The sequence below is a fragment of the Poeciliopsis prolifica genome, unplaced genomic scaffold (assembly GCF_027474105.1).
Source record: "Poeciliopsis prolifica strain line A6 unplaced genomic scaffold, Auburn_PproV2 SCAFFOLD002, whole genome shotgun sequence".
Taxonomy (NCBI): Eukaryota; Metazoa; Chordata; class Actinopteri; order Cyprinodontiformes; family Poeciliidae; genus Poeciliopsis; species Poeciliopsis prolifica.
This window is the reverse complement of record NW_026562377.1, coordinates 6,309,871-6,330,632: the sequence shown is the minus strand read 5'-3', so window position 1 is coordinate 6,330,632 and position 20,762 is coordinate 6,309,871. Positions and strand designations below refer to the sequence as shown.

General features: G+C 37.7%; 1 protein-coding gene across 1 annotated transcript in view; it reads left to right on the top strand.

The window, feature by feature from the left end:
• Window positions 1–20,762, top strand: part of nek7 (NIMA-related kinase 7) — a 75,701-nt gene that overhangs the window by 3,061 nt on the left and 51,878 nt on the right. Inside the window, exon 2 of the mRNA XM_055051210.1 lies at window positions 20,143–20,230. Coding sequence (XP_054907185.1) covers window positions 20,171–20,230 — 60 coding nt within the window. The 5' untranslated portion in view covers window positions 20,143–20,170. The remainder of the gene's footprint in view (window positions 1–20,142; window positions 20,231–20,762) is intronic.

Here is a 20,762-nt window from a genome sequence, read left to right as displayed (position 1 = left end):
CAGATTATTGAAGTACTTGCTTACTTTGGACGGCCTCAACCTTTGAGAATTTGAGAAAACATCTTCCATAGCATCAATAATTTGGCAGTGAAGACAACTTTTGTTTTGAAACTTGCGCTCAAACTAAATACATCAATGTTGATGGATTATTGTAGCCATTCATCATCTTAGATTATTTAGACAAGTCATGATATCAAGTCCTTATGCAGACACTTCGTTTTAAACACATTGAAAAAATTTACTCAAATTGTCTGTTATGTTTTGGTGATTGTGTGTTGAAAGGCATATTTACAAATCTGAGTGTCCGAAACAGAAGGTGAGTGTGATTTTTGATTTGCTATCAAATTCTGAAATTTCTCTACTAAAACTCTATGCTGTCGTGCACAGATATTGTATTAAGTCAGAGAAATTATTTAGCGTAGAGGAATTTACCAAATCACTCAGTCTTGTGAAAGTTTCCTGTTTTAGCCCTGAAGCTGGCCCCTTGACGGGATTAAAGATCAGATGAGACATTTGTCATCTGACCACATTTAACAGTCATCTTGCCTTTGGGTTTTCACGGAGCACAACAACAAAAAAATGTTGCTCTCTTTTTCTTTTTGCAAAACGTATTTGAAGGAAGATGCTTCCTGAGGCCTTTTTTAGCTACATTAAACACTGTCGTTTGCATGATGTGAAAGACCTCGGTAAAGCTTTTTTATACCAGGAAAAAATGTAGCTGAGATCACTCCTCGGATTGATTTAAGATGCAGGGTTTATGGTTGTTTGGTGCATTAGAAGCAAGTGAATAATTGAAGCAATATGAGAAAAGATGTGAATAAAATAAAACGGACACTAATAAATAGGAAAAAAATAGTCTTTCCATCACCAACTCTATTTGGTTAGAGTTTACAGGAAGGTCTTTGGCAAAGAATGTGGGTTGTCTTAGCAGCTTCTTGTACTCCTTTCAAACAGCCAGCCTGTCAATATTTTTCATATCCATCTCCCTTTATTATATGCAGGGTCACTGACGGTTCAAGCATCCAAATATCCTAGGACGATGCCTCGGAGCTCCTCGTGTCACGTGAATGGTGCTAACTTAAGTCTGGCATTGCTGCTTCTTCTCATCAGGCCCTCAGGAAAACAAACCACAAAGACATGCAAACACAAAAATTACTGACCTCAGACCTGTTTCAAAGTCGAACGAAACGCTTTCAGTGCCCCTTGTTCTGCTTTTGTTATGACCGAACAGTGTCAGCGCTCTTTATTCTACAGCAAAGGACTTGGGTTTTGTTTGTTTTGTTCACACCTTTTTGACAAGATTGCCCTTGTTTTTGGCTCGTAAGTCCTACTTTATTTAAAGTATCTATTTATATTCATAGAGTCACCTGCAAACTACAAAGTGATAGCTATGTTAAGACATAAATAGCACATTTTAGCTTACAGGAAATTACACATAAATAAATGGTTTCATTACTGATATTTCCTTTATAAAACTAAATGTGTTCTTCACTTAAGCATTAGATAAAGTGGCATATTTGATGGCAATTTAAATTTTTATTTATGTAAATAAAACATTGGTGTCAGTTGGTTTCATAATCTGTCAGAAATAATTTAACAATTTTACCTTCGCACCTACCTAGGGAATGTTTCATTCACATTTAATTAAAAGTGGTTCAATATTCTTTAGCAAATCATACTATGTTTCATTTCCTTCTGATGTATGGAAGCAAAAGAAGCCTGAAACAATTGATCGAAGTTATAAACAGACACTACTGGCAATTAAGACTTACTAAGAACTTAAAAGTTAAATTCTATTTTAAGCTGAGCAAAGTTTTACTTCTTTCTGGACAGATTAGCTTCTCAGACCATAACATCAGCAGAAGAAGCAGAATCTTTTACTTTGAAGGCCAGAATGTTTTAGTTTTACATTTCAGAAAACCATTCTGGTCTTCTTCGCCTGTGGTTTCTATTGTCTTACTCTTAGCACAACATCAGTTGTCCAGTCCTGAATGTTGAGGGCGCTAGGAGCCGCATCCGCCTGCAAATAGCTAAAATTAGCAAATACTTGAGACCCTCTTTAAAAATGCTTCTATTTTAATAGTTTAAGCATCAAATATGCATTAATACACACAATATAAGCGAGCTTGGCACTACCTCAGAAGCCATCATCCACTGTCGTTCTTGTTTCTCTTATTCAGAGTGCAGCCAATCACCACCAACTAAGCTGAATGGCTCTCCTGGATTGGATGCAAACACCAATCCGCTGCTCTAGCTACCATTGCGTCATTGTAGCGTCACAAGCTGCATTCGCTGTCAAATATTTTAAAAATGCTGTGTGAAAAAATATAAGGTAATAGGTGAATATTTTGCAGATATTTTACAAAAAATTTCTGAGTCATGTTCCACAGAAAACTGCAAATCTGTGGGATTCCACTATATCCTCACCTGTAGGTTGTGCTGTAAACAAACATCTGATAAACGCAAATGCGTAAACAGAAAAATGAAATGCTATCTGCTGGCCCATTCCCAACGAGGCCCGTCACAATAACAAATATTTCTGGACAATATATTGTTTCAGAAGTTATCGCGATAAATAATAATAATGTTGTTTTGAGAGCATTTTTAAGTCATGTAACGGCAATAATGCAAGAGTACATTGTCAAAGATCAACAAACTTTAAATTCTAATGAACATTTCACACAGGAACTGGAAGACTTTTTAAATATCCCAAATAAATCAGAAAAAAAAAAAAAACGACAAACAAAATGATTTATGAAGTCTCTGTAAACAAAATTGCCCTTCAAAAAAATGCCTAGTTGAGACCAAAGCACTAAAAACTTTTACCATCCAGTTTTTGGTAGAAAGAGAGAACAAAATAAATGAACAATAAATTATGCCAATGGAAAATTTTGAGTAATTTATCATGTAATTAATTAATTTATTGATTATTGTGACAGGCTTATTCCCAACATTTCCAATATGTGTCCATTGCAGGGAATGAAAAAGGCAGACTTAATTCAGTGTTTGTTGTAATTTAACACCTTTTTTTTAAACTGGCTATCACTCTGGAGTTTCCTCTTTCTTTCCATCACTTTTCATTATACCCAATGCAAAATATCCAAATGCCTCAGGATCAGTTCACTTTCACTGAATAATTGCAAGATGCTACATGCCACTGTAAACACCACATCAGTGGCTGCACACATTTGTCATGAAATGAGACAGAAGCCAAATGATTTTGCACTCGAGAGCAGAAAGAATCTGCTTTTCTGTGTCTGTGTTTCTTGCTGATTGTGCTATGGGCATTTGTCCCAGGCTCACCTCAAATGAGACTAAATGTCTCACACAGGATTTATTGCAGAAGAACAAAAATTTGCATGTTTTGACAGATTGTCTGTTTTAGCTGCCCTGTTTTCAGTCTAAAATGCTGGGAATGTTTTTTTTCTTTCTGTTCTTGTACTATTTATAATAAATACAACTATAGATGTCATGAATCATAAAGACTTTTACTATACAGCTAAATTTCTAAAGCAATATTAGTTTTACTGAAAACTTAGTTTTTCTTATTTAAAATAACATTTGCGCTTGTATTCCACATTAACACTTCACATTTAGGACTTGATGCAACTGAATATCTTGAGGTTTCTCAATGCACTGTGGTTCAAAGTGGCAACAGGAAGAAACGCAAAGTTGGATAAATCCAAGTTCCCTTTTTAATCAAGAGTTTTCTTATTCATTAAATTCTTTGACGATCAAAGCAATTTCCTAAGTCAATGAAGGAGAGAAACATTTCTGGTAGTTGTTGTTTTACTGTAGCAATAAAATAAGCAGAAAAATTTGAATGAACACAAACCAAACCGAGGAGCAGGAAGCTTCGGCAAGCTACTCCATTGTGAAAAGATTGTCAAAATATGTTGCATTCAAGCAAAAAAGTAACTGCAGTGTCCTGAAAAATTCTGTTTGGTGAGCTAAACAGTCACAATACTAACATAGAGCATGTAATATGAACAAGCATGTAATTTTGTAAGTATATGCAGGAAAACAGTTCAATTCACTCTAAAGTAGTATTAGATTCAGACTTTATCTATTGTGCTGTCCTCGCCCTGAATTTTTGATTTCTTCAGCAGCGAGACAGCCAGACAACGACGCTTCAATAACCAAACTTCTTTCTTTTTTACTTGTTTATTGAAGAGTGGCCTCTGACCACTGCCATCACTTTGGCCATCGTAAACTGTAACGTACAAAGTTTAGTATTACCAAAAAAACACTGCAAATTAGCCATTCTTGCTGCGAGCTAAAGTAAAAAAACAGTTTCATAAATGACTGCACCACAGCTACATAAAACAAAGAGACAATTATTATTTTCACAATTAACCAATACTTACGAACAAATCTTGTCTGATATACAACTTGTAAAGATAATAATCAGCTTAATCCATTAACTGTTTGGTGATGCTTTCCACCGTCTTGGATCTATTTTCTTTTCGTTTAGCGTCACCAAACAACATAACAAAATATCCACCAGGGGATGTTCTAGTGCAGTTTTCAACCTTGATGGTCCAGCTTAACTTACAAAAGGCAGCACACCATTTAAAATAACCAATTTTAAATGGTTTGGATCAGAATAAGGTGCAGAAGATTTGTACTAATGAATCCTAGATATTCAAATGCAAACATTTTGTGGATTATTTTCTTTGCATCTGCATTGGAAAGAAAACCCTGAATTTGTTGAACACCAGACCGCAGACATTAAGACAAAGTTGTTTTTCCAAGCAATCTTTGGGGTTTCATCCATTTCACAGTAAAACTTGGACTCTTTTGGCTACTGCTGGTGCAGAGCTGATAAAGTAATTCACTCAACCAACAGGAAAGACCTGATCAAAGTGTTGCCTGCCTCTGTGACATCTAAACATAATTATTATGACATTTGTAAAGCCACTAATATAGCTTAACATTATATTGTAATGCCACTTTCTGTCAGCATTTCAGTTTAGTTATTTGGAACTGGCAGGAAAACTCAATGAGATTACTGAAGAAAACTCAAAACACAAACGTCAACAAGATTGATTTAAACATCGGTTATCAGCCCAGACTCACTAAAGAAAATCATCCAAAACCGATACTAATAATGATCTATTGTGTTTCCTTATACAAGTCAGACCTTTACCAGTCTGGTTTGGGTTTAATTTGTGCTTGCCATTAAACTCCGGATACAGCGATGCAGTGGCATTCCACCCCATGATTCATCTCAGTGAAATTTCCACTCGCCCTTTTGAACTCTGTTAAATTTCAAAAAGCGTGTTTTCATGCCATTATTGGATCTTAAATAGTGACATAGAAACACTTTATCAGTTTTAGCGACAGTTTTATGAATCTTAAATGGTGTTTTGGTGCCTATAAATCACTTTGAAATACATTTTTTCGAAATCTACTATGTCATTTTTATTTTCGTTTCACTTGGTCTGGTTTATAACCAGGACATGCAAGATGTCCCTTTAGTCTTTCCTCTGCTTCCCGCGCTGTTTGTACCCTGACTCACAGCGGTTTCCCGTGGTCTCCCTGGTCTCTGAGTTTGGCCTAGAGCTTTGAGGTTGTGCTGAATGCTTGGGGGCATTAAAAAAAGCAAAAAGAGTCATAACAAGGCGCTTCTGTCATCTCCTGCTGCCCAGCTTGCCCTCAAGCCTCTTTGTCTCGCTCTTTCTCCATTTTTATGCCACACATCTCTGCTTTGCCCTTCTTTACTGCTTTTTCATTTCTGGATCTTCCCTCTTGTTGCTTACCAGTCCCTGACCCCTCTCCACCACTGTCCCTCACTTCTTCTTAAGTTTGTCCTCAGTGTGTTGTAATGCTCAAAGTCTGTCTCCCCTGTTTCTTGGCTCCCCACTCTTGGAGGTCCTGCCTACCTGGGGCTTCCTCCCCAACCTCCTGGTCGACTGTCAGGGAGGCAGGCAGCCAGACTCCCCCAGCGCAGCAGGAAGCTGGGGTCAGGCCTGCATGGCGCTGCCGGCTGGCGCCGTCAGAAGTCCTGCCAAGCCAAGGATGAAGGACCTTTGCCAGTGTGGTATCGGCGCTCTAAAAAATGATTATATTACAGATGTGGATAGCAACAGAGATGGGTGACGTTAATGAAGGTCTTATAAGCATAATCAATGTGTTGATTTGTATTTCTGTCAATTATTCTTTAAATTTTGCTTCAAGTATGATTGGAAAATGCCCCAAACTGTTGCTGCTCTGGATTTGTTGCTTGAGGATGTAAGCTGGTTGGTCTGCCTCTGGACTGGCTGGGAAAAAAAAAAAAAAAGATTGATTTATGGGTTTGTGTTTTCAGAGGGGGGGAAATCCTGGCTGGGTTCCCAACTGGTCCTGGCTTGTCAGTTTAACGGTGAATATTCAACATTGCGCCACACTGCGAGGCTTGGCTGTAAACAGCAGTCGGCAAGAAGCTTAGCAGCTAAAGCTTGCACAATGCTGGGCTTTGGTTGTGAAGCCCACCTAAAAACAACGCACAAGCAGGAAGGCACATCTTGAAGTTCAGATTTCTCCAAAGAGGCAGATGGCATGGGCTGGTGGTGTCACACTGTAGTAAAAAAAAAACAAAAAAACCCACCAGGATCCCGTGATGAAAGAAGCTCCCGCCTGCTTTGAACAGCGAGTCTGTCATGGCTGGTGTCTGCTGTGTGGCTCCAGGTCAAACTGTGATACGCAACTCCTGGAATTTACGCTTTTCAAGTTTTTCATGTTCAAATCGTCTGAGGGAAAAACAGAGGGGGGGTTGGGGACAGGAAGTCTCATAAATATTAATATTCTAATGTGTGAAAGTGGCAGGGAAGACCTCTCTGGTTTAGTCGCTTTCAAGCCCTGTTGGGGAGCTTTTCTCTCCTATCTGTGGATCTTACTCGCATTCCTTGCTTCTGTATTTCTCTGCAATTTTGCTAACTGACGATTTTATTTTCTGAACTGCGTTCTGATATAAATAAACTCAACCTGAGTTCTCCGTCGGATAAATTAGATCAGAAAGTTGCGGGTGAGCTGTGGGATTGTGTTTAGGATTGAAAATAGTCTGTTTGAACTCAATCTGCTGTCACCTTTTGGATTTTCAATTAGCAAGAACAGGCTGCGTAAATGCTCAAAAAGTGAGGATTTTCTGTCCCAAATTTTGATTTCAGTGAAGCTGTGTTGAGTCAAAGGGCATTTTCTAAAGTTAAAACTGCAGTCAGAAGTGACGTTTTTTGGTTATTATTCAGGTCACACCCTTCTATGGCTTTCAGTGGTGGACATTATTATCTTTATTTATCCTTTATTGTGAAAAAATAAACAAAACGTTTGGAAATTTTATTTTTCTATTTCCATGAAGCATCAGGATATGATTAAATGCAGCCAATGTGTCATTGTAGTGATATAAATAAAATTTTATAAGTATGTGGTGTCCTGAATAAGCCTATTTCAAATTACATCAAATTTTTTTTTGTGGCGATACGAATGCTGTGCCACACAGTCAGACATACAGGTACCTGAAAAATAAGAAATAATTTTTATTGTTATCAGAATAGCAATACACAATATTGAGATACAATTCTAAGTCCGTTTTGTCCACCCCACCCATTTTAGACAGCAGCATGGAAATTTCTCTGCAAGCGTTTCACTCATCACATGTTTCTGTTTTTGGACCGGATCGGTCAGAGGCATAGGATTTGTAAAATTACAGACTGAGAGGGAGCTTTCTCATCACCACATGCTTTAATTCATATTCTGATTTGGAAACTTTATTAAACGTTGAACTGAAATGAACCACAACTGTAGGTGAATTTTGAGTGCAACTGAGCTTTACTGCTTTCTATTTGTGGTCGAACAGCTAAAACACAGACCCCTGCCTGAAAGCCTTAACTTTATGCTCAGTTCTCCGCTGCTGACTAGGATAAAAATATTCATATTCAAGTTTAAGATATTTTGATCAGATGTTCCCCCACTAAACCCCACATGACCCTGACATCTTAAAATGAGGTTGATGCGGTGAGTTTCCCAGATGTTCAGTGAATGTAGGGCAGAGTCCGGCCTCTGCTAGGGATGGTGGAACAGGTCTGACATCTCTTCTGAACTGAAAAAGGAAATCCCTGCAGGCGCAGAGCAGAGAGGAGCGTATAAGGGAGGAGGGCAAGAATGGAGAGAGGTGCGACCCCTTAGGGGTAACGTTATTCTCTGATCGTCAGATACACACATACTCGCTCACACGCTGGCATGCTGTGACGGTGTGCCGGGTAATGCACTCATGCAAAGAGAGATGAGTGCCTGAGGAGTAAAAATAAACACAGAACTTTTTATTTTTTGTGTGTGTTTATGCTGCGCTCACGTTGATTTTTGTTTCCATTTTAATTTCGCTCCAATTTGTGATTCTTTCTTTGAAATTCAACGTAAGTTCTTGTGTTTTATTAGCATCATGTTGATTTTTGGAAGTTTTTCTTTAAAGATATTGTGAAGTTCGTTGGTTTTCCATTAGTTTTATTAATGGGAGTCTTCTTTCTGAACTGCATAACAAAATCCCGGATGTGTGCATGAAACAGCGGTGCCATGTTGGACATTTTCTCTGAGCTGGACTGCTTTAGATCTGGTTGGAAGGCTGTATGTGCAGCAGCCAGCAGAATCCTCCACAGAAGCCACAGCAGGCTGAAGCTGAGCAGTATCCAGCCCAAAGTTTGATTTTCTTTTATTTTTCATTTTTCTGGTGGAGCCGTGTTCCCATGGCTCCATGGTTAACATATGCACTCCTTGCAGACGTCTCGTTTTACAATAACTTCTCCATTTAATGTTTGCGCGTCTTTTTCTCTTGGCTGTGGCCAAGGTTGTTTTGGGTTCAGGGTCTTAGATTTTGCCTTTGCTAACTGACACTGAAGGGGATCGGGGGGTTGTGGTCCTTCTCCATAACCCTCACAGACCTTACAGTAAGACGTGTTCCACGAAAAACCCAAACCATAGACCTTACTTTAGCAGCTAACTATGTAACGAGACATGCCCGGGAACTGCTGCTCTCACATTACTAATGATTTGGACATCTTGTGCTTGTCACTTCCTCTTAGACAAATTTTTGTGCTAACCTAGTCTAACTGCATCGAGCAACTCAAGGAGAGGAGGAAAACCATAGATCAAGAGAACGTAAGAAACATTAAAGTTTTTTGGGTTTTGAAAGTGGGCTGACAAGGAAACAGTTGCTTTTGTTGAAATTAATGTCATACATGAGGAATCTTAACAAAAAGCCTTTCTTACCTCCCAGAAACAAATCAGCATGATGCGTTTAATCTGTTCTGCATTTTCCAAGTGGCCTTCTTCAGAAATGAATTACAAACTTTTCCATTGATCTAAATAATAAATAGTCCTTTATAAAAGGTTATTTTATTAAATACATAAGCAATAGTCTTCATGAAACAACAGATTTGTTTGAGAATGTCACAATTTTTAGATTAAACTGGAACAAAATAAAAATAACCTTTGGTTCAGTCATGAGCACTACTATATAACTTGCTTCTATTTAATCCTTTTTAATAATGTGTAATAATAAAGACCGAAATATTATATTTTATATCTACATGTGACCAAGGAGTTTCTCTAGTTTAAACTTGATTCATGTAGATATTAGAGTTTATTTACTGTTAAGTGAGTAGAAGTCTGCACATTGACACACAGGCTCAGCTTTAATCAAACAAGAATCAAACTTTCCTACATTTGTTTTGGATAAAATTGTAGACACTCATGCTGGCTGAGTGTTTTCTGTCAGTAGTGGCTGGGTGTTGTCAAATTCTTCTTTTACTGTCACATAACTTGAAATACTTTTCTCCACTTAGAGGTTACTCATTTCACATTAAAACGGTTTGCTTACCCAACATGTTTGTCTTAATCTTTAACCCAAGTGGAGCCAACTCTCTGAAAAAAATGTTTCGGTATAAAGATAAAAGGTCAACAGGTTCCCATTGTCTGTCATTAAGTAGAATATGTCTCAGAAACCCTAAATGTTGTTAAATAAATCCTTACATTGCTGTATCTTTGCATATCATTTATGTGGAAGTCTGAAGTTATTCATCAACTAGCTAATGCAGATTAATAACTGACTTGTCTTTGGTTCTATTATTTACAGGAAACAAGGGTAAGTTGCAATAAAATGGATCTTAATTGTAATTTTTAGATTTACAATGAATAATTTCAGTGAGCTAAAGGCATGCCTCGTGATGCAGATCCTCCACATGTTGGGTCACTGAATAAATCCATCAGTAGGTGGACTCCATTAGTATTCCTTGCCATTCTGTCAGTGGCCCATGTGAGCAGATAATATCTGCAGCCTATCAGCTGCTGCATAAATTACAACCACTTACTTTTCAGCAATGCTGATGTAAGCAACAACCACTTTCTGATGCTGCTTATTATGCACTATTAACTATGTGGAAAGATCAAGTAGTTTTTATTTTCAACAAATTTGTGTAAATTTGACAGTCCTATAACTCAGGGCTCTGTTGCAGGACTTGATGGAATTGAAGTTTCTAAATATCGAGTCAATGAGTTTTAAAATGTGTGCTGCAGCTAAGCAGTGAGACAAAAACAAACTATTATTCTATTATTCTAGTTTATATACATATAAATATATTTATATGTATAGTTAACAATATTGGTTCAATAAAAGCTAATCATAACTACATTATTAAGGCGGGCCAGAATGTGATTTATTTATTTTTAATCAAACTACTGTTAAAATATTTCACAAATCACAAAGTTCATTCATTCTGTATAATACCAGAACATTATAATGCTCTGGGCATCTCGTTTAATATTCAGTTGTTTTTTAAAAAAATACACATCCCTTTGTAATTTTTATCCTCATTTGTTCCCTTTTATTTAATAAATATTTTTTACATATTGGCCCTCTAGCCATGCAGAAAAACAGAGCCACAGCCCGCGGTAACGGATGTCGCATCTAATATCCCGGTGCCAGAGGTGATGAAGCTAATTTGGTGGTCAGTCTGTGACATGGCTAACAAACAAAGCCCTGGTTGGTCCTGGAGGGTTGGCATCTCTGCTCTGCTGTGTTCTGCTTATGCTCTGCATTGTGAAAAACTGAGTTGTTGCCACAGGCCACGATGGCAGCCCAAAGCCCTGGGATCTTCATCATTCTGGGGTGCTTAACTCTAGGCGTGGCTCTTTGATTCTAATATAAATTAATTTAGGGTTGCTCTACCCTAAATACTGAGAATATAATGCAGCTATAGCAGAAAACAATCTCACTGGTATGAAATTTCCATTAGTAAAAGTCTAATTGTTTTACAGGATGTCAGTATTTATACAATGATGTTAAATAAAACTGTTTCAACAGGATCTTCTTTTTATTTTTAGCAGAACATATTTATTTATATTTTTGCTAAAATAACATAACATTGATTATTACAGTCATTATGATGTATAGAACATTTATCGTTTCTGATTTTGAGACAGAGACCTGAACAAAAAATCAAAATTTCTTAAATTTTTTTTTGTACAAGTTTTGCCTTTAGAGAAAAATTGGAAAATTGAGTTTGCAATAAAATGTTTGGCAAAGGCAATTTGTGGCCCGGTTCCGTGATCTACAACTGAAAAGGCCACAGATTACATTCCTTGTCGACCCATTTAATGCTGAAACAGACTGTTTGAAAGCCCCGCTAGTCATAGATGAGGGAGCGGCTGAGTTGGAGATGATTGATCTTCGTGAGGAGGACCAACTGAAACCTGCTTTAACGGAAGGGACCATTGAGTTCTGGAAACATGTGCCACTGGAAAAATATCCCAATGTCAAACGAGCTGCACTTAAGATACTGTCAATGTCTGTGTTTTCTATCCTGAAACATGTGAAATCGAAGCATCGGTCTGTTCTGACCGACATCCATGTCAAAGAATTGCTTCGAGTGACAACAACGGAGTACAAGCCAGATCTGAACAGGATTGTTCAAGACAAGGAATGCCACAAGTCCCATTAAATACCACATGTAATGCACACAATAAAAGGAAAAATTGAAAATTTTCTATTATTGTTTGTTTATTTGGTTAAACAGTTTGTTTACATGAGAAAGTGCACAGTGTTCATTGTTGAAAATGTCTGGCCTGTGGTCTTTGTAGTGTTAAAATAGTGTGTGAAATTTACAATAAATCTGGCTGAGCAAAAGTATGTGAGTATGAGGAAGGGATGGGTTGATGTTCATGTGTGTCCATGCATATGATGTGGCTCTTTGCGGTAACTTGGTAAAAAATGTGGCTCTTTGTCTGGCCACCGCTACTTTAGACCATCAGAGCCGAACCGTTTAGATCCTCCCACGTCAACATTAACTGTTAATGTAAATAGTTTAATGCCTTAATATCACATAATGCTCTTTTATAGCATTACCTATTTAAACTTAAAGGCCGGTGGAGGGTTAGTTGGCTCACAGCAGCGAGTTACATGGGCTTGTACTGCAGTCAATGAGGCAATGATGAATTATCGTTCCACTGCAGCACACAACATTTCTAAATGAACGTTGGAAATAAAATTACTTCTTTTAAAGCATCTGAAATATAAAATCTGTTTGAATATTTGCACGTTTAGAAACACCTTCTATGCACATTTTTGAAAACATTTCAAGCTTAAAACGTTTAATATATTGATCTGTGGTGAACAGTGGTAGAGTGATTAATTAATTGACAGCATTACTTCAAACAGAAAGAACTGATAGACTAACATCTTTGATTAATTAGTGAATGTTAAAAACTACCTGTTGCCTTCTAGGAAAGCTGTACGTCTTGGCGTCTAATATTAAACCTCGGATTATAAATGTTCAGATTTTTTATGTTTATTAGTGACCTTTGCTTAAGGATTAAATCTACTTCAGTTCAGGGGCACCATAAAAGTTGTAATCTTAAACTGTTTCTGTCCTCTGGTTATAAACAGTCATCATTTATTCAGAGATGAAGAGAGACGGTTCTGAGTGCTTACTTGCTTAAAGTCATGCTTATTCAGTCAGTTTCCTCTGAGATCCTGAGAACTTGTGGCGTCTCTTACAGTTTGATAAACTTGCCTAAATTAGAAGCCACTGATTTGCTGTTTCTTCAACATATTATGCATTCAGCTTCTATTTTAACTAAGGAGTGATGGTGATGTGGCATTTTGAAAGGCTGTGAAAGTAGCGAGGGTGTGCACGCACGGCATAAACCCCCAGGGTCCCCTCTCCTTAATGCCTGGGGGGCGGAGGGAGGGCTCTGCTTCACACAGCCTGCTCATTGACACACTGAGCTTGTTCCTCAGGGATAACACAGCTGTCTTAAATGCAGCTCTATTTTTGCATACTTTGCCCACATAATTTTCTCTTCCCATACACAGTCAGCAGTTTGTCGGAATACCTTGTTTATTCCCCGTGATTGACAGGATGGATTATTTTCACCTTGTAATCGAAGTGAGGAGAATAAAACAGTCTGAAGTGGTGTGGCTGGCGGTCTTCTCTCCACTGGTACCATGGCTGCCTATCACTCGGCTTTTATCATTGAAATTGAAGTTTATCTTTTACAAGCTTAAGTGGAATGTTTTTGTTTTTCAAGCGATTATTAGCATCCTCCTTAGCAGCCTTCTCTGGCTGATGAAACGAGCACATCAAACGGCGTTTCACGCTAACGAAGCAGCACAGGCTGCCTGGCTCCTGCCTTTACGGCGAGGCACCTGCTTAAGTGACAGAACGGCAACAAAGGGCCCCCCGCCTCAAGGGGCCCGTCAGTACCCTGGTGGAGTGGGTAGCACAATGGAGCAGGGAAGTGGCCCGGGCTTTTAGCCACGTGCCAGCTTGTGTTGAATAACAGACAGGAGCAACAGAGCCCAGTGGAGCAGGAAGGAGAGGACGTGGGAAGGACAAGAGAAGGGAGGAGCGGGGGAGTCGTGGTTGACACCTGTTTGTGCTTGAGCTCTTTTCTCTATATTAGTCACCCTTTACCGCTATAGACATCAGGAAAGTGAAAACTGGCACGCACAGGACACAAACGTGCAGGTGTGCAGGCACAGGGAGGGAGATGCAGATGAGGATTCAGGGTTTTTTTGTTTATGGGACTCTCCCAAGAAAGGTCAGCTGGAAATTCAATTTTCTCCGCGCTCCAGAAGGAAATGCACTCACACAAACTGTATTGGCTTTGTTGGCTGATGAGAATCAAACTAGTTTCTGATAGCGTATTGTGCTGGGATTGTATATAATTTACTCCTGCTATGAAAAAAAATCTTCCTATGAGGTCTTGAAAATTTAAAAGAGCAGAAAAGTGTTGAAAGCGAAAAGCTGTTCTGAGAGTTACAGGCAACATAGTTCTGTTATTATGAGAATGAATTAAATGTGATAAGAACTCGTCATCCTGCAAAAGAATAGTAAACTAATTAAAATGTTTTACTTTTAGAGATCCTGGTATATTTATCCTCCTAAAGGCTGCTGAATCTACTTTTTACCATCTTTTCAATAGCACAGAATATTGTGGCTTATGGTAGATATTGCCATTTAAAAGTGATATGACAGTTTAGGTTTTATTTCTAAGAACTTTAAAAGGTATAAAGCTATATAATGTGTAAATTTTATTTTAACTGTTAAACAAAATAAAAGTGCTACAAATGTATTTTGTATATGGGTCTTTTGGCTCTAATGGAAACATTCAATTGTTTTGAACGAACAGGTTGTTTATGCAGTACCAGATTAAAAAGCACCTAGAGGAAAAGTTAATGAAAGTGGAAAAGTTTGACCAAATAGCATAAGTTGTTTCTTCCAATTTTGCCTTTCTGTAGATTTGTTGGTAGAACGCATCTAAAGTATTACAGATAATACATAAAGCAGTTTGGGATGCTGAAATACAGAGAGTCAATGCTGCTCGAGCCTCTATTAGCTGGTGTTTGTGAACCAGCCAATCATTTTTCTTGCAGAAAGTGAGTGCTACCTTCTGTGGTAGGACCACAATGGTTTCCACTATGGATACTTCAGCCACAATCCAGGAATACGTCCCCTCAGAAAATGCTGATAACTGCCTATTTTAATAGTTCAAACACAGAGTATACCTCAGTATGCATCAATGCACACAGTAGAAACCGCCTGAAGCTAAAATCTACAGACTTTGTATTCTTCTCTTAGATTGGTTGCTCTTTCCTTGCAACTAATCAACTGCAAGGAAAATGAATGTTTCTGCTGGATCGGCTGCTTGGCAAACCCTAATCAATAGCACGTTAAGTTGCATTGCACTAAAATATCTCAACTTTACAAGCTGCATTTGTTTTCACATATTTTAGATATGCTCTGCGAGAGAAATCCTCAAATATTGAACCACAACCAGGGTACTGTTCAAGAGAAATCTTCTAAAATTGGCATCGAAGATAAAAAAAAAAACAGGCCACAAATATCTGATCAGTACACGTCTCATATTTTCTAGGTGGGACTTGGATTACTTACTAATATTGTGTGGATCCTCTGTTTAAGATTCTTTAATACTTATAAAGGTTTTGCAGATTTTAGGATTTAAAGGAGTGGTTGAATTTGGTTTTCAGTGCCTTTTTCAGAACTTCTTTCATCATGCTGTTTCCTCTGTTTTCTTTTTTTTTTCTTTCCCCATCCTCATAGATTGAAAGACAGTGAAAAATATCCTGTCTTCATTTTCTATTCTGTCAATTCTTGGGCCATCCTACTAAAAGACCTCAAAAAGTGGCTTGCATGCTGAGGTGTAATTGGTCCTCTCCCCCTCTCTGTCTCTCTCTCAGCTCATGGCCCAATGAACACGAGTGCCTGCACATTTGGGCTAATGATTTTGAATAGTGATTAAAATGAATTGAAAAGTGTGCCGCTTCTGCAGTATCCGGACCCCTCCATCATTAGAGGCTTTCTTCCTCTCTCTCCGTCTCTTTTTCTCTTTGTGTATCATCAGCGTTCGTCAGGCAGGGGTTTGAGAGGAGGCCTGGGGTAGGCTTTCATGAGCGCAGACTCAAAGGTTTCTCCATTTCTTGTAATCATGGACACCACTCTTCCAGCACTTTCACTGTCGTCTTCTGGCTCCTCAAAGGTGGCTTTGATTCTTTCCCATTCTACATCCGGGCCAGATAGTGTCACATTGCATTTTTCCTCTCTTGTTCACCCCCGAACTTGCCCTCCACTCTTTCTCTTCCTCAAAGCCAGACTATTTGGTTTATCTTCATATTGTCTCCCAGATTGTGAGCTGATTTAGCACTGTTCTCTTTAGAGCGTCCCGATGCCAGGACCCTGCTACTTCCCCACTCTCTCCCAGTTAGCCTCAATCCACCTTTTTTATCGTCGTCACCCTCGTTTTGTGTTTTTTCCTGTTCTCCTGTTTTATATGAATAATGCAGGAGGCAGGAAATGGGGATTAAAAAGAAGCTAAAGCCAGCGCCAACTTCTGTGGTGCACAGCTCCGCGCGCTCTCTCTCAGGACCACAAACTCATCAGGGTTACCAGCGAACCCTTTTCCCTCTTCCAGCATTTTTTCCTCAGTTGTGCATCTGTTGCACTCTGTCCTTCATCATCCCTGCTGTGTCCTACTCTTTTTTTTTTTTGGTTTGTTCTCATATTTAATTTTCCCATCACTCAATATAAAACATCTTTTCATAGCAATGAGAGAAACTTTCCACACAGTGAAACAGCCAGGGCTGCAATAATTATTCTGATGATTAATCGGATAAAAGAAATTGCACATTCTACAGATTTCTCATTTAACCACTTAAGCCTATTTTAATTTAAATACATTAAAATTGAAATTAAATAATTCAGTTCCTTTTTAAAATAAAAAAATAAAGATTCATTGCCCAAAATGCAATAGCATAGTATTCCTTCAGTGAAGCTTTTGAGGACTTTCGGGTGAAACCTATTTTCATGTTAAATGTAAAGTGTGTATTAATACATACAGTTCATTTTTGTGTTAATTATTGCTCTAAGTTTCTTTTCTCTTCAGGAGTGCCTGCACATTTGGGCTAATGATTTTGAATAGAAGTCTGAGTTCTTTTGAGTCTGCATACTACAGTTAACAATTAATCAAATACTAAATTAGTCAACAATTATTCCAATAATTGATTCCTCAATCCGATTGATCGTTCCAGCCCTATTCTGAGTGCACTTCTAAATCTATTTTACAGCATTTAATGTCTGACCTGCATATTTTATTATTATGATATTTGTAATTGGGACAATATTGATTATAATTGACACACATTTTCCTCCTTTTTCTTTTTCCATCATTGCAACATTCTCAACATTTTCCATGAGATTTAGTTTCTCAGCTGATGAAATATACATCAGGTTTTGGCATTAGGGGCAGTAAAAGTCAACTGGCCAAATATTCTGCTAGCACGCAGCATGTGAATGAATTGCACCTGAAATCTAATTTCCTACCAAATACTACATTCAACCAATGCAACCAGTGCAGTTGCTACATTGGACTGAATAAGGATGAGAAGAGTCTGCAACCTTTACTATCCAAAGATCCATTTTTACCCTCAATCCAGCTAAATAAAACTTGTTTATAGACGCAAATGTAACAACATTTTGAAAAAAGACTACTTACAATTTGTGATCATTTCTTTGGCATTTATTTAAAAAATGCCAAAAAGATGTCAATTTTAGTGCATATGTTTTAGAATACATAAAATCTTACGGGAAAAATGTTTTTCTGCTTTATTTTGATATCTGTGGAAAATTAGACAAGATAAATGCTCTTAAAAATGTTCACTACTTCTTTTAGTGTCACTTCCTTCCTTGTGAAAATATATTTAAAAACATTAGTTGGTTCCTTATTAACCAAGAAGCTGGTTTTTGCTGCTTATTTAGTCTGTGTTAGGCGAGAGCCTGCAGTATGTTTTAGTTGGTTTCAGTTTAAAATGTGTAATTGCTTTTGTAAGATCATGGGTTATTTCAGTTATATTTCAGGTTATTCCTGAAATATTTTAAAACAGGCAAGTTTGTGCTCTCCCCCTCCCCCACCAGTTGTTGCACTATCCCAGTCAGATTACTGGGCTGCCTTAGCCTATGAATTTCAATCAATTTGCTCTTGTGGTTTTGTAACCATAAAAACACCATAACATACCTTGATGCGGCGCTTGTTACAACTTGTCTACAACTGCAGTCATGAGAGAAACATTTTAAAACAGTGATTATCTTTTATGGAGTGCTTGAAACATTTTGTTTGTTGGAATATGAGGAAGTATGAAATTTAAAAAAAATAGACACGAGTTGAGAAAACGTTTAAGCAAAAACATGTGAAGTTTTCGAAATGAAACGCAATGTTCATCAAAAAGGTGGATGAATTAAATATATTTAGAACGGGAAAAATATGTTTTATGAGTTTTTGCCTCATTCTATTTTCTTAATGTTGTTCTCTGCCGTTTGCTTCCTACTTTGAATTTGGGACTAATGTGAGGAAACATAGCTTGAGTCTTACATTAGCTTATGTAAAGTGAGAAAATAGTTGGTGTACAGTCATTGGCGGCATGGAAAGAAATGCATTTTCCCTCCCTTTGCTCACTTCCTCAACCTGAATTTGTTTAGGTAAAAATAAAAGTGCAATTCCCAGTGTAATGGAAACCTCATCCATTTTTTTTTATTAAAGAATGGATGTGAGCTTATAGTTGTCGATCTTTCTTAAAGTTTTTGTTAATCCTGTTAAAAATCTTGACTTGATAAATAAAAAGGAAACGGATCATACTCATCACATATTATAACAGACAGAGTTTGTATTTCTTCTGCACACCAAACTATTTTTAACAAAGTTTTAAGGCCACAGCTGATCCTTTGAGGAGGAGTTGATGATAAAACCTTTATCATTGGTCACCACGTTACTGAAATACCACTGAACTCACTTTCTGCTCTTGACGCCAATAAATGTTTATGAGGTTTGTGTATGTCTCATTGATTTTATTAGTTTTTGGCAAGATAAAAACTCTGAATTTCAGGAATTTCTACCATAGCTGCATTTTAGCAGAATTTGCTCTGTTCTGGGTCAGATTCACTTGTAAATCAGTTTCTTATTTACATGTTTTTTTCCATTTGCTGACAGTAAATGGGAGTCCTCGGAACACGGCAGTCATAATTGATCTCATTAACGTGAGATACAGAACTCGCAATGCTTATTTTGTCACTCTGCCAGAAACAGAGAGAGGTTTGAGAGAAGAGTAATGATGCTAGTCTCACGCTATCAAAACACAAAGCTTAGAAAAATTACAACAAAAGGGTTTAAGGTCAGTTGAGTTGTAAAATAACACGGTGTGTGTCTGTGTGTGTTTTTTTTTTGTTTTTTTAAAATCTACATTAATTAAATCAGCAACTATCTTAAACTGATGTTAGTTGATATGATTATGGACAGACATTTATTCTTTGTATTTACACTGAATTACTAAAACTAAGAGAAAATGTATTGTGTATAATTTAGAACTACATCAGTTTATACAAATTCCCTTGAATTGTGATGTTTCTGTTTCTATCTCTTTGTGTGTGCTAATTACTTCTATGGGAAGTCAATAAAAACACAACTCAAAAGTGTTTATTTGCAGGTGACCCGCTTGGTGATATGCAAGTGCTGGATTCTGTCTTTTATCAGTGTTAATTTTAGTCTATATAATCATTGCATTTATTGCAATGACTATACTATGATGTTAACTAAATAAAAATTTCCGTGCTGTTTTTTTTTTTAAGCAAAAAACAAACCTGCCAGTTATCTAAAGTGTCTTTCAAGATGAGCACTTTTCTTACGCAGCAAGCTACCTCATCGGTCACATGCCTGAACATGAAGATATGCTTTTAAGTCTCCGATTTGCCTCAGAACAAAAGAAAACAAACAATTACAGAATGTGCTTCAGTTTAAGCACATTCTGATGAAACAGATCATTTCCATGGTAGATATCTTCAAAACTGGCTGAACTGAAAGCGGTGAAGCATTATGAAGCTCCCTTGACGTTGCTTTTGTAGCTTGTCCATCTTGCAACTTGAGGAGAGTCAGGACAAAGAGTGTCAAATCAACGGCAAAGACGTAGGCTCCAGTTTCTGTGAAACCGAATCTCACGGCAGCAATCACTAACTAGCCTGTCTGTGATCGGCAGTGGAGATTGACTGGAATTGCTGTAGGAGGTTTGTAGCGTTTTTAAAGAAACTTTTTGTGTTTGTTTTCTTCTAGAGGTGTACAGGATCAAGCTCCTAACACCATGGATATGGATAAGCACCCACAAGGACAGCAAGCAGGCGTGCCAGTATTTCTAACTCAGGTAACACTTCACACAGACTCATACCAACACAAGCCAAACTGCACAGTTATAAAGTGAGGTGAGGTGAAAACATGAAGCTCTCAAATCATTTTCAATCCACTGCTGGCTCTTTTGTTGGTCTGTGTTGTTGCCATGCCCGATTATATGCATATTGTTAAACGTTTGTCACATTTCATGCAAAGAAACACATTTTCTACATTTTTTGTGGTTAGATATGCTTGTTTGTGGCTCAGATATCTAGGCCTAACTTAGAGCCACTGTGCTCTTTCTATGAGTCCTGGGATTAATTTTTTTAAATTATTAAACAAGTTCTGGGGTTCAACAGGATCACGAGTTAATAGAAAACGACTGAATAGATGTTTGTCATGTGATCGTCAGTCGCAAAACTAAACACTCCTGACATTTTCAGGCTGTATCATTGTTAATAAACGTAAAAAAAAATAAATTAGTTCCATAGCTGCTCCCTCAGTCAAAGAAGAAAGCATATGTTTGTCCTTTAGAGGTCAAACCTATAAGTGATGCAGATATTGGT